Source organism: Chiloscyllium plagiosum, unplaced genomic scaffold, assembly GCF_037043375.1.
Source record: "Chiloscyllium plagiosum isolate Xiang-an unplaced genomic scaffold, Cpla_swu_hap1 HiC_scaffold_38, whole genome shotgun sequence".
Lineage (NCBI taxonomy): Eukaryota > Metazoa > Chordata > Chondrichthyes > Orectolobiformes > Hemiscylliidae > Chiloscyllium > Chiloscyllium plagiosum.
The window spans coordinates 18,864,200-18,889,613 of NW_028270176.1; the positions used below are offsets into that span (position 1 = coordinate 18,864,200).

Here is a 25,414-nt window from a genome sequence, read left to right on the forward strand (position 1 = left end):
CACCGCATTTACCTCATCGCATTTACCTCATCGCATTTACCTCACTGCATTTACCTCACCGCATTTACCTCACCGCATTTACCTCACCGTATTTACCTCACCGTATTTACCTCACCGCATTTACCTCACTGCATTTACCTCACCGCATTTACCTCACCGTATTTACCTCACCGTATTTACCTCACCGCATTTACCTCACCGCATTTACCACACCGCATTTACCTCACCACATTTACCTCACCGTATTTACCTCACCGCATTTACCTCACCGCATTAACCTCACCGCATTTACCTCACCATATTTACCTCACCGCATTTACCTCACCACATTTACCTCACCGTATTTACCTCACCGTTTTTACCACACCGCATTTACCTCACCGCATTTACCTCACTGTATTTACTCTGCCAATCCTAAACCCAACAGTATAAACTCCTTTTTCCCATTAACATTACAGGGGTCTGTCCCAGGCACTTTACTGCAGTGGGACTGATATATTTTGGTCACTGTTCCAAATTGACTTTCTGACCTTATCATCGAAATGCTTCACCAAACTAAAGCTACACCCATCTGTCTCTGCTCTGGAATTCAAATCTAAAAAAAACACATATATTTCATGAGAATTGTCCCAGGAATGAAAAATTTAACATATTAGGAACGTTTGAGGACTCTGGGTCTACTCGAAGTTTAGAAGGATGAGGAGGATCTAATTAAAACTTACAGAATACGGAATGGCCTGGATAGAGTGGATGTTGGGAAGGTGTTTCCATTGGTGGGAAAGACTCAGACCCGAGGGCACAGCCTCAGGGTAAAGGGAAGACCCTTTAGAACAGAGATAAGGAGAAACCTCTTTAGCCAGAGAGTGGGAAATCCATGGGATTCACTGCCACAGAGGGCTGTGGGGGCCTGGTCACTGAGGATATTTAACACGGAGATAGATAAGTTCCTGAGTATCAAGGGGATCAAGGGTTACGGAGAGAAATGGGGTTGGGAAACACACTGAACGGAGGAACAGACTCAATGGGCCGAATGGCCTAATTTCTGCTCCTATGTCTTACAGACATCATTCATCAAAGTCCTTTTGCATGTACAAACCTTGAGTGTGGAGCCACATGAGGGTCTGGTGCTATCGAAATGAAAGGTCAGTCTTCCATCAGTGACCTGCCCAATACAACTGGGGTCTTTCAAATGGAAGTAGCGAGTGTGCCAGGCGTCACTGAACAACAGGCAGCGGGAGAGGGAGATCTCACTGCTGTTCCCATTACACACCAGCCTGTAGTCTGAAATCACAACAAAACAGCCATCAACAATTTACAAAATGTGCCCCTGGCACTATATTAATGCAGTAAGGAAGGGGCAAGCATGGGAGGGGGGGGGTTCTCTGGAAGAGGGGAAGCTCCTGCCTAATGTATTCACAGATGAGCCATAGATTATAGTAACCTGCAGGTCAGGGGTAATGTCCCACCTCTAGGACAAGAAACCCACGTTCAAATGACATCTCAGAATAGATTGATCAGGAAACATCAACCGGAAGGCGTATAACTCCGGAGATGTCTTGGTATGTAAGTTCAATATCTCTGAGCTGCACCATTGGTGGGGGATTTAGGGCAGTCCTGGTTTGAGCTTTAAATCAAAGCACAGAAAATGTGGAGGGGAGATAGTTAGATATGACTGGGATATGACTGGGAAACAGATACATTTCTCAGTTGTCATTGAGTTCACAGTTGAAACTTTATTGCTGGAACAGCACAGCAGGTCAGGCAGCATCCAGGGAACAGGAGATTCGACGTTTCGGGCACAGGCCCTTCTTCAGGAAGGGCCTGTGCCCTCATTGAGTTCACAATCAACCAATGAGCACAGTAACCAGGGTATAGCCATGGCTGCTATCCCATTACCAAGTCAGCCTTTACTTACACATGGAGAGCCCTTGACTGTAGTACTACCTCATTCAGAGTCAGGTAGGAACCAGAGTGTCAGTATCTCTGACACTGACCCTTGTGGTGTATCAGCCAAGGCTCCCTGATTGGACCAGATTTAACAGCCCCAATCAGGGAACTCACATTCTCTGACGTCCAGCTTGTTACAATCACTTCACTGGTCAGACAAACGGAAGGATACGTAATACACAGACAGTGCTAGACAGACTCAGCAGGGCTGGCAGTTTGGAACTCAATCAGAAAATCTCTCCACAGGTGGTGCCAGACTCGCTGAGTTTCTCCAGCATCCTTTGTGCTTGTTTCAGAGTTCCAACCTCAACAGGATTTCGCTTGAAAGGGGTATGGGGAGGTTGGCTGTCACCCATATGGGAGTTGTAAGGGTTGATGGTTGGCAGTGCTGTATGTGGTCTGAAAGGAGTGGTTATGTCCCACATCGGTTGCACTGATTATTCCCCTTACTGTACCCCCCTTACCATAGTTCTTATTCGTCTGGTCACCAGTGGCATCATCATCACAGAAGCATCCGACAACCCCTCTCTGCTCACCGCACCACTCCTCTGCCGTGCACGACTCTCTCTCACATGGGTTCTGTAATGCTGGTGGTGAACACAGTACGCACTGTTACAACTCCATCCACCCAACAACAAGTCCATTCCAACAATCCCGTCAGGAAACACCGGTCCTGACAGTGGGATCAGCATCAAGATGAACTGGAACTGTGTGATTGCTATTGACCTGTCGGTTAGTTGGCAGAGATTCACAGAATTACTACAGCCCAGGAGGTGGTCATCAGGTCCATCACCTTCCTGCTGGCTGCCTGAATGACCATCTCGCTCAGTGTCTCTCTCTCTCTCCCCATTCTCATACACATTCTTCCTAAGGGGTAACCTTTTCACCCAGAGGGTGGTACGTGTACGGAATGAGCTGCCAGAGGAAGTGGTGGAGGCTGGTACAATGACAACATTTAAAAGGCATCTGGATGGGGACATGACTAGGAAGGGTTTAGAGGGATATGGGCCAAATGGGACTAGATTAATTTAGGATATCTGCTCGGTATGGACGAATCGGACTGAAGGTTTTGTTTCTGTGAAGTACATCTCTATGACTTTAAATAGCCACCTAATCCCCTCTCGAAGGCCTGAACTGAATGGGTCTCCATCGCATTCTCTGTCTGCTCCTTCCACTGACCATAGTAGAAAGTGTTCCTCAAATCACTGTTGTTTCTTTTACCAATTACGCACCTCCTGCTCTTTTTCCCGTCATGATTGAGATGAAGCTTCCTTCTCTCTGCTCTATTCAGTGCCTGCCTGTGATTTAGGAAACTTCTATTAGATCTCCCTCTCAGCCTTCTGCTCTCCAAGGAGAACAGTTCCAACCTCTTCAATTATCTTCATCACTGAAGTTTTTCAATCATTCTTGTCAAGCTGCACACAATTCTGGTCTCCCCGCTACAGGAAAGATGTTGCAAAACTTGAAAGAGATCAAAAAAGAAGGCAATTCTTAGCAGGACTTATACACTTAATGGTAAGGTCCTGGGCAGTGTTGCTGAACAAAGAGACCTTGGAGTAGAACATAGAACATAGAACATAGAAGAATACAGCGCAGTACAGGCCCTTTGGCCCTCGATGTTGCGCCGATCCAAGCCCACCTAACCTATACTAACCCACTATCCTCCATATACCTATCCAATGCCCGCTTAAATGCCCATAAAGAGGGAGAGTCCACCACTGCTGCTGGCAGGGCATTCCATGAACTTACGACTCGCTGAGTGAAGAACCTACCCCTAACATCAGTCCTATATCTACCCCCCCCTTAATTTAAAGCTATAAGTGCAGGTTCATAGCTCCTTGAGAGTGGAGTCGCAGGTAGATAAGATAGTGAAGGAGGCGTTTGGTATGCTTTCCTTTATTGGTCAGAGTATTGAGTACAGGAGTTGGGAGGTCATGTTGCGGCTGTACAGGACATTGGTTAGGCCACTGTTGGAGTATTGTGTGCAATTCTGGTCTCCTTCCTATCGGAAAGATGGTGTGAAACTTGGAAGGGTTCAGAAAAGATTTACAAGGATGTTGCCAGGGTTGGAGGATCTGAGCTATAGGGAGAGGCTGAACAGGCTGGGGCTGTTTTCCCTGGAGCGTCGGAGGCTGAGGGGTGACCTTATGGAGATTTACAAAATTATGAGGGGCATGGATAGGATAAATAGACAAAGTCTTTTCCCTGGGGTGGGGGAGTCCAGAACTAGAGGAGCATAGGTTTAGGGTGAGAGGGGAAAGATATAAAGGGGACCTAAGGGGCAACGTTTTCACACAGAGGGTGGTACGTGTATGGAATGAGCTGCCAGAGGATATGGTGGAGGCTGGTACAATTAGACCATTTGAAAGGCATCTGGATGGAGACATGAAGAGGAAGGGTTTAGAGGGATATGGGCTAAATGCCCCTGTTGACAAAGCTGAGGGCACTGTGTGCTTTATTCACTGCTCTCTCCGGAGAGAAAATGAGGTCTGCAGATGCTGGAGATCAGAGATGGAAATGTGTTGCTGGAGAAGCGCAGCAGGTCAGGCAGCATCTAGGGAACAGGAGAATCGACGTTTCGGGCATTCCTGAAGAAGGGCTCATGCCCGAAACGTCGATTCTCCTGTTCCCTGGATGCTGCCTGACCTGCTGCGCTTCTCCAGCAACACATTTCCATCACTGCTCTCTCCCCCTGTCCTGCCATCTTCAATGATTTGTGCATCCATACCCCAGCTCCCCGTGCTCCCGCCATACCCCCTTTAGAATTGTAGCCCCTATTTTGGATTGACTTTGAATGATTTTCCAACCCAAGTTCATCACCTCACACCTCCCTGCATGAAACATCATCTGCCACCTTTCTGCCCATGTCAATGTGCTTTCCGAGTTCCACACTGTTGTGGAGTCACCCAGTACAGAAACAGACCAACCCATCCATGCTGAACGTAATCCCAAACTAAACTAGATCCCCCCGGCCTGCTCCTGGCCTGTATCCCTCCATACCTTTCCGATCCACATCTGCCACTTCCTCAGAAAGTTCACTCCACATGCAAACCACCCTATCCTCCTCAGAGTTTACAATTCTTCTCAGCATCTATAAATTCTGAAAGTATCCCCTGCAAGATCCAGATCATTAATGCATTTTGGGAAAAGCAAGAGTCCCAATACTGAAACCCTAAGAAACTCCATAACAAACCTTTTCCCAGCCTGAAACATACACTGTTTCCTATCCCTCAGCTGAATTTTGTAAGCACCTTCAACCTGTCCCTTTTACCCTGTTAGACCTGTCAGTTTGTCCACAAAGCGTCCCGCAGGACCGTATCGAACACCTTCGGTAAGTCCATGTACATTACATCAATTGCGCTGCTTTCCTCAACCCTCGCTGTTGGCTCTTCAAAACAGCCCCAGATTTCCCCATAACATTCTTTAATTGGCTCGCATTTATTCATGTGATTACTAATGTTGTAACAAAGAATTTCTTCTAAAAACTTCCCCAGCATTGAAGTGAGACGGACTGGCCTGTAATTGCTGGGTTTATTCTCACAAAGCTTTCTTTGAACAAGGCAATTTTCCTGTTCCCCAGCAACACCCCTAAGTCCAGGGAGACTGATTATGGTCTGTGCTCCTGTAGTTTATGCTGTCACTTCCGTCACAATCCTTGGATGACTCTCCCAACCTGTCCCTGCCTATATAAAGTAAAATCAAACCATCCAACTATGCCTCCTTGTCAATTTTGATCCCACATGGAGACTGTTACCACATCTTTGTAACGTCTAGTTCCTTACCAATGTGAAGTGATGCATTTTGGAAAGTCAAGGTGAGGTGGAAATTATACAGTGACTGGCAGAACCCCTCGGAGTACTGTTTTGCAGAGTGATCTGGGTGTGCAGGTCCACAGATCAGTGAAGGTGGCAGCACAGGCAAATAAGAGAGTATAAAAGGCCTATGGCATGCTTACCTTCCATGGAAGCAGCACTGAGTATAGGATAGGCAGGTTATGCTGCAGCTTTATAGAGCTTCAGTTAGACCACAGTACTGTCATCACACTACCATGTAGGTGTTTTGAAGAATGTACAGGGAAGGTTTACCAGGATGTTGCCTGGTCTGCGGGATGTTAGCTATGGAAAAAAGTTTGGATAGACTGGGTTTGTTTTCACTGGAACGCAGGAGGTTGAGGGGTGATCTGATAAAAGTTTATAAGATTATGAATGGCATGGATAGAGTGGGAAGTATCAGGCTATTTCCCAGGGTGGAGGGGTCAGTTACTAGGGGACACAGTTCAAGGTGGGGGTGGGGGCAGAATGTTTAAAAGAGATGTGTGCGCTAAGTTTTTCACACAGAGGGTGGTGCGTGCCTGGAACACACTGCCAGTGGAGGGGGTGGAAGCAGACGCAATAGGAGCATTTACCTGGATGGATACAGGAATAGGAAGGGAATAGAGGGATACCGATCCTGTAAGTAAAGACTGTTTTAGTATGGGTTGGCAGGCTGGAAGGGCCGAAGGGCCTGTTCCTACACTGAATTGTTCTCTGTTCTTTGGGAAAGACAGATGCAAAGTATTCCTGTAATACCTCGGCCAGGCCACTTGCTGCTTTGTGTGAACTTCCTTTCGGCCCTACTCCCCTCTGGTTACCTCTTTACCTTCTACATTACCCACGAACAATCTCCCTTTATCTTCACTGCCGGTCTCTATTCATAAACCCTCTTTGCTTCTTGTAGTCACTTTCTCACAGTAATTGCAGCTGCTCAAATTCCAAAACTTGGATCTTAAGCTGAAGACATTTCCTGTAATCCAGGACACAGGAGTTCCCGAAAAACAGAGAGCATATTCTTGAGTTGGAGCAGCTCTGTCAATTCCTTATCTATTTGTTAATCCCATTACTGCTAAACCAACACCTGAGCAAAGCTATTAAGTCATAATTATGAATAAAACCTTACTCATCCTGGTAAATTTGACCAATGTTTAACAGGCCTTACGATTTGCAGTTAACCTTAATCAATGCTCTTTTGTCATCTTGCTCACATAATTTGGGGTTCCCTTGGTCTGTATCTCACCCCTGAATATGCACTCCTTATCAACTGTATACTTTCATTAAAAAGCATTTCTCATCTATACCATGTACTTTGTTTAACTAACTAAAAACCAGAAAATATGGGAGAAACTCAGCAGGTCTGGCAGTATCTGTGAAGAGAGAGAGAGAGAGAGAGAGAAAGAGAAAGAGAGAGAGAGAGGTAGGGAGAAAGAGAGAGAAAGAGAGAGAGAGAGATAGAGATAGAGAGAAAGAAAGAGTTAATATTTCGTGTCCAGACCGACTCTTCTAGAGAACACTGAACATGAAACGTTAGCTCTGTTTCTCTCCCTATGGACACCACCAAACCTGCTGAGTTTCTCCAATACTTTCTGTTTTTGACTCAGCCTATTGCCAGCATCTGCAGAATTTTGATTTAATGAGCTTGCTTAATTCTCACAGTAAATTACAACAAGAGTGTGCTGCTGATTGACAGAATGGCAGATGGAGTTTAATTTAGGTAAGATCAGATTACTTACAGTGTGGAAACAGGCCCTTCAGCCCAACAAGTCCACACTGACCCTCCAAAAAGCAGCCCACCCAGAACCATTCCCCTACACCTAACACTGTGGGCAATTTAGCACGGCCAATTCACCTAACCTGCACATTTTTGGACTGTGGGAGGAAACGCACACAGACGTGGCGAGAATGTGCAAACTCCACACAGTCAGTCGCCTGAGGCGGGAATTGAACCCGGGTCTCTGGCGCTGTGAGGCAGCAGTGCTAACCACTGTGCCACCGTGCTGCCCTCAATGAAAAGTATTTGCATTTTGGTGGGTTAAACCAGGGCAGAACTTACCCAGTCGATGGCAAGACCCTGAGGAGGGTTATAGAGTAAAGCGATCTAGGAAGACAGGTTCATAGCTCCTTGAAAGTGGAGTCACAGGTAGACAGGCGGTGAAGAAGGTTTTAGGTAGGTTAGTTTTCATTGGTCAGAGCATTGACTAAGGGAGTTGGGATGACTTGTTGTGGCTGTACAGGACACTGGTGAGGCCACATTTGGAGAACTGTGTGTAGTTCTGGTTGTCCAACTATAGAAATTATATTATTAAATTAGAAAGAGTGCAGTAAAGATTTACTAGGCTGAAAGATTTGAGTTATAAGGAGAAGTCGGACAGTTTGGGACTTTGTTCCCCGAGTGTGTAGGAGATTGAGGGGTGACCTTATAGAGCTTGATAAAATCACAAGAAGGTGGAGAGCCCACAGCCTTTCCCCATGGTAGGGGATCTGAAACTCGAGGGCAGAGGTTTAAGGTGAGAGGGGAGAGGTACAAACGGGTCCAGAGGGCCAATTTGTTGGCACAGAGGGGGGTGGCTCTGGAATGGGCTGCCAGAGGGAGTGGGGGAAGTGAGTACGATTTAAGAAACATTTAGACCAGCACATGGATGGGATAGGGACCAAACGCAGGCAAACAGGTCCCAAATCATTGCGAAAACTGGGTGTTGTGGTAAAGGATCTGTTTTTATGCACTTGACCTCGATGAATCTATGACTGCAGGACTCTAAACCACCACAGACAGGAAGCGTCCCCAGCTTAAAAATGCAACGACATCACCTTGAAAGCTGTTATCTCTACAGCAATGCCTGACTCACAATCCTTATTTTGACCACAAAGGATTTACTACGAGGGACTTAACGTGTAATTCATGAAACTCTTGTCCTACGTCTCACCCAGATGCAGTCACCGAACCTTGGTCTGCAGCCCCAGACTTTTTGCTCCTGAATTTGTAAGCTACAGTGAACAGCAAATACGAGGAAGACAAATAGATTCTTACGGCAAGCCCAGCTGGCCCTCCATGATGGGATGGAGAGCCCACGAATGGTACATGCCCTTTCATAGCCTGAGATGGCATCACAGAGCAGGAGATTGCTTGTCCCATATGCACACAGGTCATAGACACACGATGTGTAATAGTTGGTGGGGTCTAGGTGCCAGTGACATTCAGAGAAGGGTCCAGTCTCGTTGACAATGATGGAGCAGAGTGACTCAAATTGGAATCGGCGTGGACAGTCCAGCTCAACATTGCGATTATCGTCCTGACAACTACTGGAGAAACAAGAGGTCAATTAGAAATAAAATTATCACACCCTACACCCAAATACACAGAAAATATTGCTGACAGTTTATGGCGACAGTGTAGAGAAAGCTTTACTCTGTATCTAACACTGTGCTGTCCCTGTCCCTGGGAGGGTTTGATGGGGGACAGTGTAGAGGAAGCTTTACTCTGTATCTAACCCCGTGCTGTCCCTGTCCCTGGGAGTGTTTGATGCGGGGACAGTGTAGAGGGAGCTTTACTCTGTATCTAACCCCGTGCTGTCCCTGTCCCTGGGAGTGTTTGATGGGTGACAGTGTAGAGGGAGCTTTACTCTGTATCTAACCCCGTGCTGTCCCTGTCCCTGGGAGTGTTTGATGGGTGACAGTGTAGAGGGAGCTTTACTCTGTATCTAACCCCGTGCTGTCCCTGTCCCTGGGAGTGTTTGATGCGGGGACAGTGTAGAGGGAGCTTTACTCTGTATCTAACCCCGTGCTGTCCCTGTCCCTGGGAGTGTTTGATGGGTGACAGTGTAGAGGGAGCTTTACTCTGTATCTAACCCCGTGCTGTCCCTGTCCCTGGGAGTGTTTGATGGGGGGACAGTGTAGAGAGAGCTTTACTCTGTATCTAACCCCGTGCTGTCCCTGTCCCTGGGAGTGTTTGATGGGGGACAGTGTCGGTGGGAAGGGCAGTCTGTTTGGTTTGCGATATGAGCCAGTGCCGTCTCTGGAGTGAAATGGTCAGTCGCAGCTCCTACTCCCTGATTGCCCAAGTCAAGAGTATCCGGTCTGGTGTATCTGGTCTGGAATATCCGATCTGGAGTATCCGGTCTGGTGTGTCTGGTCTGGAATATCCGGTCTCGAGTATCCGGTCTGGTGTATCCGGTCTGGAGTATCCGGTCTCGAGTATCCGGTCTGGTGTATGCGGTCTGGAGTATCTGGTCTGGAGTATCTGGTCTGGAGTATCCGGTCTCGAGTATCCGGTCTGGAGTATCTGGTCTGGAGTATCTGGTCTGGAGTATCCGGTCTCGAGTATCCGGTCTGGTGTATCCGGTTTGGAGTATCTGGTCTGGTGTATCCGGTCTGGAGTATGCGGTCTGGAGTATCCGGACTGGAGTATCCGTCCTGGAGTATCTGGTCTGGTGTATCCGGACTGGAGTATCTGGTCTGGTGTATCCGGTCTGGCGTATCAGGTCTGGAGTATCCGGTCTGGAGTATCCGGTCTGGAGTATGCGGTCTGGAGTATCCGGACTGGAGTATCCGTCCTGGAGTATCTGGTCTGGTGTATCCGGACTGGAGTATCTGGTCTGGTGTATCCGGTCTGGAGTATCAGGTCTGGAGTATCCGGTCTGGAGTATCCGTCCTGGAGTATCTGGTCTGGTGTATCCGGACTGGAGTATCTGGTCTGGTGTATCCGGTCTGGTGTATCAGGTCTGGAGTATCCGGTCTGGACTATCCGGTCTGGAGTATGCGGTCTGGAGTATCAGGTCTGGTGTATCCGGTCTGGAGTATCCGGTCTGGACTATCCGGTCTGGAGTATCCGGTCTGGTGTATCAGGTCTGGAGTATCCGGACTGGAGTATCTGGTCTGGTGTATCCGGTCTGGAGTATCTGGTCTGGAGTATCCGGTCTGGAGTATCCGTCCTGGAGTATCTGGTCTGGAGTATCCGGTCTGGAGTATCCGTCCTGGAGTATCTGGTCTGGTGTATCCGGTCTGGAGTATCCGGTCTGGAGTATCAGGTCTGGAGTATCCGGTCTGGAGTATCCGTCCTGGAGTATCTGGTCTGGTGTATCCGGTCTGGAGTATCTGGTCTGGAGTATCCGGTCTGGAGTATCCGTCCTGGAGTATCTGGTCTGGAGTATCCGGTCTGGAGTATCTGGTCTGGTGTATCCAGTCTGGAGTATCCGGTCTCGAGTATCCGGTCTGGAGTATCCGGTCTGGTGTATACGGTCTGGAGTATCCGGTCTCGAGTATCCGGTCTGGAGTATCCGGTCTGGAGTATCTGGTATGGTGTATCCGGTCTGGAGTATCAGGTCTGGAGTATCCGGTCTGGAGTATCTGGTCTGGTGTATCCGGTCTGGTGTATCAGGTCTGGAGTATCCTGTCTGGAGTATCCTGTCTGGAGTATCTGGTCTGGAGTATCCGGTCTGGAGTATCCGGTCTGGAGTATCCGGTCTGGAGTATCCGGTCTGGAGTATCTGGTCTGGAGTATCCGGTCTGGAGTATCCGGTCTGGAGTATCTGGTCTGGTGTATCTGGTCTGGAGTATCTGGTCTGGAGTATCCGGTCTGGTGTATCCGGTCTGGAGTATCTGGTCTGGAGTATCTGGTCTGGTGTATCTGGTCTGGAGTATCCGGTCTGGAGTATCCGGTCTGGAGTATCTGGTCTGGAGTATCTGGTCTGGTGTATCCGGTCTGGAGTATCTGGTCTGGTGTATCTGGTCTGGAGTATCCGGTCTGGAGTATCTGGTCTGGTGTATCTGGTCTGGAGTATCCGGTCTGGAGTATCCGGTCTGGAGTATCTGGTCTGGAGTATCTGGTCTGGTGTATCCGGTCTGGAGTATCTGGTCTGGTGTATCTGGTCTGGAGTATCCGGTCTGGAGTATCCGGTCTGGAGTATCTGGTCTGGAGTATCTGGTCTGGCGTATCTGGTCTGGCGTATCCGATCTGGCGTATCTGGTCTGGAGTATCCGGTCTGGAGTATCTGGTCTGGAGTATCTGGTCTGGCGTATCTGGTCTGGAGTATCTGGTCTGGAGTATCCTGTCTGGAGTATCTGGTCTGGCGTATCTGGTCTGGAGTATCTGGTCTGGAGTATCTGGTCTGGAGTATCCGGTCTGGAGTATCCGGTCTGGAGTATCTGGTCTGGAGTATCCGGTCTGGAGTATCTGGTCTGGAGTATCCGGTCTGGAGTATCCGGTCTGGAGTATCTGGTCTGGAGTATCCGGTCTGGAGTATCCGGTCTGGAGTATCTGGTCTGGAGTATCCGGTCTGGAGTATCTGGTCTGGAGTATCCGGTCTGGAGTATCCGGTCTGGAGTATCTGGTCTGGAGTATCCGGTCTGGAGTATCCGGTCTGGAGTATCTGGTCTGGAGTATCCGGTCTGGAGTATCCGGTCTGGAGTATCTGGTCTGGAGTATCTGGTCTGGAGTATCCGGTCTGGTGTATCTGGTCTGGAGTATCTGGTCTGGCGTATCTGGTCTGGAGTATCTGGTCTGGCGTATCTGGTCTGGAGTATCTGGTCTGGAGTATCCGGTCTGGAGTATCTGGTCTGGAGTATCTGGTCTGGAGTATCTGGTCTGGCGTATCTAGTCTGGAGTATCTGGTCTGGAGTATCTGCTCTGGAGTATCTGGTCTGGAGTATCTGGTCTGGAGTATCTGGTCTGGTGTATTTGGTCTGGATTTGTTGAGTATCCTGGGAGCAGTCACTGTATGGGGGGTTCTGAATTTAGCCCCATCTGGTGGCCATGAATGCAGTTGGTACAGACGCTCACAATGTCATCTCCCCTACACGGGGGGAAATGGAGCGTAGACTGGGTGACCACTTCACACAAGACCCACGGTCTGACACTTTAATATCCCACGGTGTTCCGCTGGACAGCATCACTGTCTGCAGTGCTCCAGTGAAGCTCAGTGCAAACGGGAAGAAGAGCACCTCACTTCCCAGTTGTGGACTCTGGAGTTTTCCAGAGTCAATAATTTTAGAACTTGAGCTCTCCCATGTCCTTACTGCAAACCCCACTCTCCAGGCTTTGTTATCACATGGTTTGCTATTACACACTACCCACTGTTAGAGAATACTGTTATGGGTGGCACAGTGGTTAGCACTACTGCCTCACAGCGCCAGAGACCCGGGTTCAATTCCCGCCTCAGGCGACTGACTGTGTGGAGTTTGCACATTCTCCCCGTGTCTGCGTGGGTTTTCTCCAGGTGCTCCGTTTTCCTCTCACAGTCCAAAGATGTGCAGGTCAGGGTGGATTGGCCATGCTAAATTGCCCGTAGTGTTAGGTAAGGGGTAAATGTAGGGGTATGGGTGGATTGCGCTTCGGCGGGGCGGTGTGGACTGGTTGGGCCGAAGGGCCTGTTTCCAAACTGTAAGTAATCTAATCTAATCTAATAACAATGCCTGATGAAGGGCTTTTACCCGAAACATCGATTTTCCTGCTCCTCGGATGCTGCCTGACCTGCCGTGCTTTTCCAGCTCCACTCTAATCTAGACTCTGATTTCCAGCATCTGCAATCCCCACTTTTGCCTGCTATAAAATAATATGCTGTTCCAATGACACACTTATTAAACATTACATTAACTCAATCCCAAGACTACTCTTCCAACTGCTGAGCTTTCCTCTTACTGCGAGTATATTTCACTTGAAAAGGTCCCTTTGGTAGAGACTGGTTTTCAATTTCTTTGAGAGCAAGATTTACACTGGCAGTTGCTCTCCCTCTAATTTTCAAAACGCCAGGTTTATATACCCCCCATAACATATTAGACTCTTGTGATTTGATTGGTTTCCAGGTGTCAAAACAATAAAATTCAAATTCCACCTGCCCCTCTTCCGCGGTTACGTTAGAGCCTGGGTGTCACTGGAGAAGGAGCACACGGTGTCGACCAACTCCCTGGAGTTGTTCAGGGAGAGGTGGGCGCCGCAGGGAGTGGAGTGCATTATTTCCCCCTCCAACTCTATTTTGATTTAATCCCTGCCCTCCCCTTCACTGTTTGATCGCACAGCATTGCCCTTTGATGTGAAGGGCACTGCTTGGCTCTGGCCACTCAGATGTTTCCTTTCTTCCTGGTGGTGGGAAATGAATAAAGATTTGTACACCTTGTGGCTCTCACTGTGTCTCACACCTGCACACACACACACCATGGGGTGCTGGGGAAAATGTAAGCACTACCACTGTTAGGCGGTGGTATGGGGGAAATTAAAAAAATGAAAAATATGAAAATTAAACTTCAAATTCCATTGGTTTCTGGTATCCTGGACATAATTTAAACTAATTGGTTAAATTTGATTGTTGTCAGAACAGCAACCAAAGCTCAGGCATCCATTTAACAGCCATTTGCTACATGAACCTATTTTGGAACAGCCCATCTCCCAGCCTTTCCATCAGGCAGCTGAGCCTGCAATTTAAATTTACTTCACTATTCAGCAAACACTTTCTATTTTAAAGTGAACATGCATGCTTTTGACTTCATAATACTACCATCTGCATAAAACCAAATTTTCCTAACTCCAAAAGCAGAAACTGCTGGAAAATCTCTGCAGTTCTGGCCAGCATCTGTGGAGAGCAATCAGAGTTAATTCGGGCATCAGAACATTTTCCCAGCTACCATGTGTTCCGCAGAAGGGTCACTCCAACCAAAATATTAACTCTGATCTCTCTCCACAAATGCTGCCAGACCCACTGAGCTTTTCCAGCCATTCCTGATTCCGTTGGTACAGTAGTGGTCAGCTCAGAGGATGGGGCAGAGTGATCATTTCTCTCTTAAATCCTGCATGGCCTGTGTGTCTGACTGTGCAGCCTGGAAAACTCTACCCCAAATCGCTGTTTTCCGTTTTCCAGGAGTTGCCAAACTCCGCGTCGCTCCTGGCCGTCTGTCCGTTCGGCAGAACCTTGTCATCTGTCACGTTCCCGTTGAAATTCCCGCACATCCCACACAGTCTGTTTGCATATTCCGGCCCCACCTTTACCAACACCGTACTCCTTCCATCATAATGCACCTCCACGTTGGTGACTGTGTCAACCACAATGAAGCCATCCGACTGTGAGACACTGGCCAGGCCCTGAATACCGTGGGGCAACGATACGACTGCGTCATTCACCTGGGAAGACAAGCAGGTCAGTTGACAATGAGCATCGAACAGCACAGCACCGGAACAGGCCTTTCGGCCCACAATGCTGTTTGGAACACGACACCAAATTAAATTAAACCCTTCTGCCTGATCTTGCTCCATATCCCTCCATTCTGTGTATATCCATGCGTTTGTCTAAAAGCCCCTTAACCCCCCCCCCCATTGTATCTGCCTCCACCCCCCGTCAGCGTGTTCCACACTCCTACCCCTCTCTGGGTAAAAACCTTGCCCCTCACATCTCCTTTGAACTTTCCCCTCTCACCTTAATGGCGTGTCCTCTGGTATTGGACATTTCAGCTCAGGGAGAACGATTTCTAACTGTCAACCCTATCTCTGCATCTCATCATTTTATAAACTTCTATCAAGTCTCCCACCAGCCTCCGCCACTCCAGAGAAAACAACCTGAGTTTTTCCAGCATCTCCTTATAGCTCATACCCTTCAATCCAGGCAGCATCCTGGGAAACCTCTTCTACCCTATGCGTTTCCTCACTCTGTAAACAGAGTCTACTTGACCAGGCTAACTACCACTGCAGAAAATGTGTTGCTGAAGAAGCGCAGCAGGTCAGGCAGCATCCAAGGAACAGGAGAATCGACGTTTCGGGCATAAGCCTGGGTTCCTGAAGAAGGGCTTATGCCCGAAACGTCGATTCTCCTGCTCCTTGGATGCTGCCTGACCTGCTGCGCTTTTCCAGTAACACATTTTCAGCTCTGATCTCCAGCATCTGCAGTCCTCACTTTCTCCTCGAAGATATCTACCCACTGCAGCCAAGACCATCTGTCCCTTTGTGAGCACTAATTACCTGAAGCTTCTGATATATTGGTACCTATAAAGGTAGGTGTCTCAGAGAGTGGCCACATGAATGAAAGGATCATCGAGAGGTGGCAGGAGGTCACTTGGCCTTTATCTCTGTGCTGACCCCCTGCAGGGTCTAACTTGCCAATTGACTGCCCTTGGTGCTGCAGCCCTCCCCATATTTTCCCTTCAGATGACCATCCAAATATCCGTCAAACAGTCTCACTGACCCTGCCCCTCCATTCCCTGAGTTGGGGGGGGTGGGGGTGGTTTCAGTTGCTTCATTGACCAATGGCCTCCTAGCTGTCTCTCTCTCTCTTTCTTGATGACCCGGCCAGTTGTGGTCAGGTCACTCAGGATTTGGATGTAGGGTGGGGGGGGAAGAGGTGGGGCGATCATGATGAACGGAACTGCATGGCCGACTCCTGCTCCTGCTCTTTGTGAACGTCTCAGTCAAACCTCGTCCCGATCTCCTCTTCTCCCAGACTGGATTGAGAAAACGTGAATGCGACTGATTACTGCCAACAGGAAGCAGACTCACCAGCACCCCTCGGCCACTCTCGATGGCAATGTGAACCCCCAGGAGGTAGACGTGTACCCGGGATACAAATGACACCAGGTTGTTTCGTCGGTGCTGGTTCTCGGCCGTCACTCGGAACCAGTTTGCTGAGGACCGGCTACAGACCTTGGCCACATCGTAGTCGCAGGTGCCCTGGAAGTGAGTCACTGCGTCGTCAAAGCTGAGGTAGTGAGGGTCCCCGCTCACGGTGCATGTGCTGAGTGAGGTGAGGCAGCCTCTGATCCCCCTCCTCACAGTGCATCGCTCTGTTGGACGGCAGCCTGCAGGAACGCATCTCACCTCGTTCCTGGCCAGGCACTGGCATCGGGAGCTGCAGTCAGCTGTCAGCCTGACCTCCTCTATCTGCAAGGAAATGGCACCATCACAAACACAGTCTCGTTGGTCCCCTTACTGAAGCGGAAAGGTGGACATATGTTGGGCGGCATGGTGGCTCAGTGGTTAGCACTGCTGCCTCCCAGCGCCAGGGACTCAGGTTCAATCCCACTCTCCGGTGACTGTGGAGTTTGCATGTTTGCCCCGTGTCTGCGTGGGTTTCCTCTGTGTGCTCCGATTTCCTCCCACAGTCCAAGGGATGTGCAGGTTAGGGTGGATTGGCCATGCTAAATTTTCCCATAGTGCCCAGGGATGTGCAGGTTAGGTTGGATTGGCCATGGGAAATTGACCCATAGTGCCCAGGGATGTGCAGGTTAGGGTGGATTGGCCATGCTAAATTGTCCCATAGTGCCCAGGGATGTGCAGGTTAGGGTGGATTGGCCATGCTAAATTGTCACATAGTGCCCAGGGATGTGCAGGTTAGGGTGGATTGGCCATGCTAAATTGTCCCATAGTGCCCAGGGATGTGCAGGTTAGGGTGGATTGGCCATGCTAAATTGTCCCATAGTGCCCAGGGATGTGCAGGTTAGGGTGGATTGGCCATGCTAAATTGTCCCATAGTGCCCAGGGATGTGCAGGTTAGGGTGGATTGGCCATGCTAAATTGTCCCATAGTGTCCAGGGATGTGCAGGTTAGGGTGGATTGGCCGTGCTAAATTGTCACATAGTGCCCAAGGATGTGCAGGTTAGGGTGGATTGGCCATGCTAAATTGTCCCATAGTGCCCAGGGATGTGCAGGTTAGGGTGGATTGGCCATGCTAAATTGTCCCATAATGCCCAGGGATGTGCAGGTTAGGGTGGATTGGCCATGCTAAATTGTCCCATAGTGCCCAGGGATGTGCAGGTTAGGGTGGATTGGCCATGCTAAATTGTCCCATAGTGCCCAGGGATGTGCAGGTTAGGGTGGATTGGCCATGCTAAATTGTCCCATAGTGTCCAGGGATGTGTAGGTTAGGGTGGATTGGCCATGCTAAATTGTCCCATAGTGCCCAGGGATGTGCAGGTTAGGGTGGATTGGCCATGCTAAATTGTCCCATCGTGTCCAGAGATGTGCAGGTTAGGGTGGATTGGCCATGCTAAATTGTCCCATAGTGCCCAGGGATGTGCAGGTTAGGGTGGATTGGCCATGCTAAATTGTCCCATAGTGCCCAGGGATGTGCAGGTTAGGGTGGATTGGCCATGCTAAATTGTCCCATAGTGTCCAGAGATGTGCAGGTTAGGGTGGATTGGCCATGCTAAATTGTCCCATAGTGTCCAGGGATGTGTAGGTTAGGGTGGATTGGCCATGCTAAATTGTCCCATAGTGCCCAGGGATGTGCAGGTTAGGGTGGATTGGCCATGCTAAATTGTCCCATAGTGTCCAGGGATGTGCAGGTTAGGGTGGATTGGCTGTGGGATATTGTCCCATAGTGCCCTGGGATGTGCAGGTTAGGGTGGATTGGCCATGGGAAATTGTCCCATATTGTCCAGGGATGTGCAGGTTAGGGTGGATTGGCTGTGGGATATTGTCCCATAGTGTCCAGGGATGTGCAGGTTAGGGTGGATTGACCGTGGGGAAATTGTCCCATGGTGCCCAGGGATGTGCAGGTTAGGGTGGATTGGCCATGCTAAATTGTCCCATAGTGCCCAGGGATGTGCAGGTTAGGGTGGATTGGCCATGCTAAATTGTCCCATAGTGTCCAGGGATGTGCAGGTTAGGGTGGATTGGCCGTGCTAAATTGTCACATAGTGCCCAAGGATGTGCAGGTTAGGGTGGATTGGCCATGCTAAATTGTCCCATAGTGCCCAGGGATGTGCAGGTTAGGGTGGATTGGCCATGCTAAATTGTCCCATAGTGCCCAGGGATGTGCAGGTTAGGGTGGATTGGCCATGCTAAATTGTCCCATAGTGCCCAGGGATGTGCAGGTTAGGGTGGATTGGCCATGCTAAATTGTCCCATAGTGCCCAGGGATGTGCAGGTTAGGGTGGATTGGCCATGCTAAATTGTCCCATAGTGTCCAGGGATGTGTAGGTTAGGGTGGATTGGCCATGCTAAATTGTCCCATAGTGCCCAGGGATGTGCAGGTTAGGGTGGATTGGCCATGCTAAATTGTCCCATCGTGTCCAGAGATGTGCAGGTTAGGGTGGATTGGCCATGCTAAATTGTCCCATAGTGCCCAGGGATGTGCAGGTTAGGGTGGATTGGCCATGCTAAATTGTCCCATAGTGCCCAGGGATGTGCAGGTTAGGGTGGATTGGCCATGCTAAATTGTCCCATAGTGTCCAGAGATGTGCAGGTTAGGGTGGATTGGCCATGCTAAATTGTCCCATAGTGTCCAGGGATGTGTAGGTTAGGGTGGATTGGCCATGCTAAATTGTCCCATAGTGCCCAGGGATGTGCAGGTTAGGGTGGATTGGCCATGCTAAATTGTCCCATAGTGTCCAGGGATGTGCAGGTTAGGGTGGATTGGCTGTGGGATATTGTCCCATAGTGCCCTGGGATGTGCAGGTTAGGGTGGATTGGCCATGGGAAATTGTCCCATATTGTCCAGGGATGTGCAGGTTAGGGTGGATTGGCTGTGGGATATTGTCCCATAGTGTCCAGGGATGTGCAGGTTAGGGTGGATTGACCGTGGGGAAATTGTCCCATGGTGCCCAGGGATGTGCAGGTTAGGGTGGATTGGCCATGGGAAATTGTCCTATAGTGTCCAGGGATGTGCACGTCAGGGTGGATTCGTCAGGGGTAAGTGTAGAGCAGTAGGGTAGCGGTCTGGATGGGCTACTCTTTGGAGGGTCAGTGTGGACTGGTTGGGCCGAAAGAGACTGTTTCCTCACTGGAGGGATTCTATGAAAATGAGGATTGCTGGATTGGTTCCTGGAATAGAGTAGATTATCTCGGGAGGGACAGACTGGGCCTGCTCCCCTGGGGTTGGAAAGCCTGGACAAGGTGAATATGGGAAGGATGTTCCCTGGGTGTGGGTCAGCCCAGGACTAGAGGGGAGAAGGTGAGTCAGAGTTGGGGCTGGAAATGCATCGCAGGTTATGCAGCATTCGAGGGGAAGGGAAGTCAACGTTTCGGGCATAAACCCCTTCATCGGGAATGTGGAGGGGGAAGGCAGTGAGAGATATATCAGGGAGTAGGGGTCCAGCTGGGGGAAAGGGAGGTGGGAAGGAGATAGGTGGATGCAGGTTGTGGTAATTGGGAGAGGTTGGCGGGGAGGGTGGGGGAGATGAGTTCAATTACAGCTACTGAGGAAGGGGCACTGTTAAAATTTACAGTCAGGTGAGTGACAAGAAGTGGTGCAGTAGTAATGTCCTTTCCTCTGCGCTTGAAGAGCTGGGTTCAAGTCCCACCTGTTCCCGAGGCACATTATAACATTTCTGAATAGGCTGATCTGAAAATATCCCAGAGAACATTTTTGTTTTCTTGCTGTCAGGGTTATGAGTCTTCGGAGCTCTCCACCTCAGAAAGCAGTGGATAGAGATGTCATGAGCATTTTTGAGGTTGATAGATTATTGTGGGGCAGGGATTGAAGGGCAATCGAGGAAGGGGAGATGGAAATGCAGGATTGGATTCTCAAATGGATCAGTCACAACCTTAGTGATTATAGGAGCAGGGTCAAAGGGCTGAATGACCTATTTTCAATGTCCATTCACCAACTCTGGGTGGCGTCCAAGCCACCTTGATCTCATTTCCCCCCTCATCCTCCAAACCTTCCCTCCCCAACACACCCCCTCCCAACCCCCAACTCCCAACACCCCCACTCCCAACTCCCATCCCTACTCTTCCCAACTTCCCCATCCTCCAATCCTGCCTTCCCCAACCCCTCCATTCCCAACACCCCAGCCTCCAAACCTGCATTCTCCAACTCCCCCACTCTCAATGCCCCCATCCTCCAACCCCTTCTCTCCAACCCCTCCATTCCCAACACCCCATGCTCCAACCCTCCACTCCCCAATCCCTCCACTCCCAACACCCCAGCCTCCAAACCTCCATGCTCCAACTCCCCCACTCTCAATGTCCCCATCCTCCAACCCCTCTTCTCCAACCCTTCCATTCCCAACAGCCCATCCTCTAAGCCTGCATTCTCCAACCCTCCACTCTCACTCCTACCCTCCCCAACCCCTCCACTCCTAACACTCTATCCTCCAAATCTGCCCCCAACTACCCCCATTCCCAATGCCCCATCCTCCAACCCTTGCCCCCCAACTACCCCCACTCCCAATGCCCCATCCTCCAACCCTGCCCCCCCAACCACCCCCACTCCCATTGCCCCATCCTCCAACCCTGCATTCTCCAACTCCCTCATTCCCAACACCCCATCCTCCAACACTGCCCTCCCCAACACGCCCCCACTCCCAACACCCCCATCCTCCAACCCCTCCTCCCCAACCCCTCCATTCCTAAGGCACCACAACACCCCCACACCCAACGCCCCATCCTCCAACCCTGCCCTCCCCAAAACCCCGCATTCCCAATGCTCCATCTTCCAACCCTGCTCTCCCCCACTTCCCCTACCTCCACAAAACCCCCACTCCCATCCTCATCCTCTTCAGCACCCCCATTCCCAATTCCCTGTCTTCCAACCCTATCCACCCCAACTACCCCACTCCCAACCCCACCACGTCAATCCTCCCACTCCTGATCCAGCCCTTCCTAAAGCCCCACTCCCAAACCTGGCCATCGCAGCCCCTCCATGGACCCACCTTCATGTACACCCCATCATGGGTACAACCACACTGCTCTGAAGGAACACAACTGTCCCCACTTCTCAAGTAACCACGGTCACAGAAACATCCTTCAGCACACTCCTGAGCACAGGACGATCCCACGGAGATATTTGCACAGTTTCCCTCACACGGGTTTCCGCACACCTCAAAGTGACTGTTTTCTGGGCACTGTATACCTGAGGAGAAAGGGAAGGGGTAATTGGGAGCTAAAATGGGAAACTCTCAGAGAAAGTGAGAGAGAGAGAGAGAGAAAAAGAGAGAGAGAGAGAGAGAGAGCTCTGCCAACAACACTGTGAAGGAATCCACTCCCGACATCACTCCCTCATCATCTCAACGATATCAACAATGGAACCCACTGGTATCCTCAAAAAGAGTGAGAAACTCACCTCCATCTTATCACTCCCACTGTGGTTATAGTATAACCTCCAACTGTCCATCCCTGACCATCCCCTTCACCCCTCAACCTGACACAGAAAATAGGAGCACGAGTAGGCCATTCGGCCCTTCCTTCACCATTCAATCTTGGCTAGTTATTCAACTCAGTCCCTTGCTCTCACTTTCTCGCCTTTGATCCCTTCAGCCTGAAGAACTACATCTAACACCTTCTTGAAAAAACATTCAGTGGTTTGGCCTCAAACATTTTCTGTGTCCACCGGCTGTCCAGTCACTGGGTGAAGACTTATCTCCTTAGTCCAGTTCTAAATGGCCTACCCCATAGCTTTAAACTGTGGGGAGTCAACGGCCCATTGTCATTATCCTGAGACTATTAATCCAGAGACCCAGATAATGTCCTGGGGACCCAGGTTCAAATCCTGTCACGACAGATGGTGGAATTTGAATTCAAAGAAGGATCTTGAATTCAGAGCCAAACAATAACCATGAGTCCAGCACCAATTGTTGGAAAACAGATCTGGTTCTTGAGGGAAGGAAACTGCTATCCTTACCTGGTCTGGCCAACATGTGAGTCTTAACTACACTGGGGGGTAATTAGGAATGAGCAACAAATACTGGGGGTTGTCCAGAGTGAATAAATGGATCCCTGGTTCCAAACTCCCTGATTATCAGGAACATCCTTCATGCACCTACCCTGATCCATTCCATTAGTGCTTTGTAGATTTCTGTGATGTCACCTCCCCATCCATGGAAACTCCAGTGAACATCAAACTAACCAATCCAGCCCCTCTTCGGACATGTGTCCTGGCATCCCAGGAACCAGTCTGGGAAACATTCACTGCACTCCATCCAACACCAGCAAATCCTTCCTCAGAAACAGGGAGCCCTCTACTGCACACACAGTCTCACCAAGGTCCTGTGTAATCGCAGCAACACATCCCTGCTCCTGCATTCAACTCCTCCCATTATGAAGGACAACAGATCTCTCGCTTTCCACATCTCCTGCTGCCCCAGCACGCTCAGTCTCAGTCACAAGAACACTGAGATCTCATTGCATTTCCACTCATCCCAATCTATCACCGTTTGGATAATACTCTGGCTTCCTGTAAAAGCTACAGCTTTGGTCCTTACCGCAGCCAGTGACATTTCTCCAATCCCCGGTCATCACTCCCCGTCTCTGACACTCTGCTGCGTACGATCCAATCGCCTGACACAGCAGCTCCCCGCTCACTCCCACGGCGCACAGATCAAAGATGCAGTTTTCCTGGGCAGCCATCGGGCTCAGCACCGAATGGCACTGGTGGAATGGCCCACTGACGTTGCTCAGAACACCACAGTAACTTTCGGAGCTCAAGAGACGGCGGTCAGAGTCACTGCACACAATCACCGAGCCCGGATCGTCCGAGCACACCGCCTCGGGATCGGAGATTTTCCAGCTGTTCCCGAACACTGCTGCTGTAGACAGCGCCGTGCCGTTGGGAGACACAAAATCGTCTGCCGGCTCTCCGTTGAAGTTTCCACACAGTCCGCACAGTGAGCCCGAATACAGGCTGGGAACCATCACCACCACATAATGGCTCCAGTCGTAGGACACTCGGAGCCCAAACTCCGTCTCCAGCACCGCCGCTGATCCGCTATGGAAAAGATCGACTTTCCCGGATTCTAAACGCACTGGCAAATTGACACTCTCTCCGTTTACCTGGCGACAGAGAAACACAAGCTGGACTTGTGACAGATATAGGGGGGACACAGCAACAAATCACTGTCACCTCCCCCCAATATCCCTCCCTCAGGAACAGGAGAAATGGCTCTCGGATCCCCCCGGAACTCTGCCCTTCCTGGAACACCTCCACCGGGGACCCATTTCTCCAAACCGCAGTGACACCCTCCCGATACATCAGGGAAAATCAGGACCGCTCTTTCATCAAAACCTTCAATGTCGCTGTCAGGAATGTGCCTCAATGTGTGCTTTCTTTTCATTCATACACTGGATGTGGGGGGTCACTGGCTGGGCCCAGCATTTATTGCCCCGTCCTTAGTTGCCCCCTTGAGAAGGTGGGGGTGAGCTGCCTTCTTGACCCGCTGCAGTCCATGTGCTGTCGGGTAGACCCACAATGTCCCTGAGGGAGGGAATCCCAGGATTCTGACCCTGGAAGGAATGGCTGATATATTTCCAAGTCGGGACGGTGAGGGGCTCGGAGGGGAACTTGCGGGGGGGGGGGTGTTCCCATGTACCTGCTGCCCCTTGTCCTTCTAGATGGAAGTGGCCGTGGGCTTGGAAGGTGCTGCCTGAGGGTCTTTGGTGAGTTTCTGCAGTGCATCTTGTAGCTGGTACACACTGCTGTTACTGAGGGTCGGTGGGGGGAGGGCGGGGATGGTACACACTGCTGTTACTGAGGGTCGGTGGGGGGGGGAGGGAGGGGATGGTACACACTGCTGTTACTGAGGGTCAGTGGGGGGATGGAGGGGATGGTACACACTGCTGTTACTGAGGGTCGGTGGGGGGGGGGAGGGGATGGTACACACTGCTGTTACTGAGGGTCGGTGGGGGGTGGGAGGGGATGGTACACACTGCTGTTACTGAGGGTCGGTGGGGGGAGGGCGGGGATGGTACACACTGCTGTTACTGAGGGTCGGTGGGGGGGGGAGGGAGGGGATGGTACACACTGCTGTTACTGAGGGTCAGTGGGGGGAGGGAGGGGATGGTACACACTGCTGTTACTGAGCGTCGGTGGTGGATGGAGGGGATGGTACACACTGCTGTTACTGAGGGTCGGTGGGGGGGAGGGAGGGGATGGTACACACTGCTGTTACTGAGGGTCGGTGGGGGGAGGGAGGGGATGGTACACACTGCTGTTACTGAGCGTCGGTGGGGGGATGGAGGGGATGGTACACACTGCTGTTACTGAGGGTCGGTGGGGGGAGGGGGGGGATGGTACACACTGCTGTTACTGAGGGTCGGTGGGGGAGGGGGGGGATGGTACACACTGCTGTTACTGAGGGTCGGTGGGGGGGAGGGAGGGGATGGTACACACTGCTGTTACTGAGGGTCGGTGGGGGGAGGGAGGGGATGGTACACACTGCTGTTACGGAGCGTCGGTGTGGGGGGAGGGAGGGGATGGTACACACTGCTGTTACTGAGGGTCGGTGGGGGGAGGGAGGGGATTGTACACACTGCTGTTACTGAGGGTCGGTGGGGGGGGAGGGGATGTTTGTGGATGTGGCGATAATCCAGCGGGGGCTGCTTTGTCCTTCTTGAGTGTAGTTTGAGCTGCCACCATTCAGGGCAAGAGTGGAGTATTCCCTCACCCTCCTGCCTTGTGCCTTGTCGACAGTGGGACAGGTTTTTGGGGGGTTCGCAAGGGAGTTACTCGCTGCAGGATTCCCATCCTCTGACATGCTCTTGTAGCCACTGACTTTATGTGGCTTGGTTAGGGTGAATTGGCCGTGGGAAATTGTCCTATAGTGTCCAGGAACATGCATGTTAGGGTGAATTGGCCGTGGGAAATTATCCCGTAGTGTCCAGGGACATGCAGATTAGGGTGTATTGGCCGTGGAAAATTGTCCCATAGTGCCCAGGGACATGCAGGTTAGGGTGAATTGACCGTGGGAAATTGTCCCATAGTGCGCTGGAACATGCAGGTTAGGGTGAATTGACCGTGGGAAATTGT

At 50.5% G+C, this 25,414-nt stretch overlaps 1 protein-coding gene across 1 annotated transcript in view; it reads right to left on the bottom strand.

The window, feature by feature from the left end:
* Positions 1–25,414, bottom strand: part of LOC122547501 (IgGFc-binding protein-like) — a 159,684-nt gene that overhangs the window by 12,005 nt on the left and 122,265 nt on the right. The window contains 7 exon segments of the mRNA XM_087980826.1: positions 1,097–1,281; positions 2,412–2,534; positions 8,788–9,056; positions 14,579–14,865; positions 16,231–16,611; positions 21,327–21,526; positions 22,875–23,442. Of these exon segments, the coding sequence (XP_087836952.1) occupies positions 1,097–1,281; positions 2,412–2,534; positions 8,788–9,056; positions 14,579–14,865; positions 16,231–16,611; positions 21,327–21,526; positions 22,875–23,442 (2,013 nt within the window).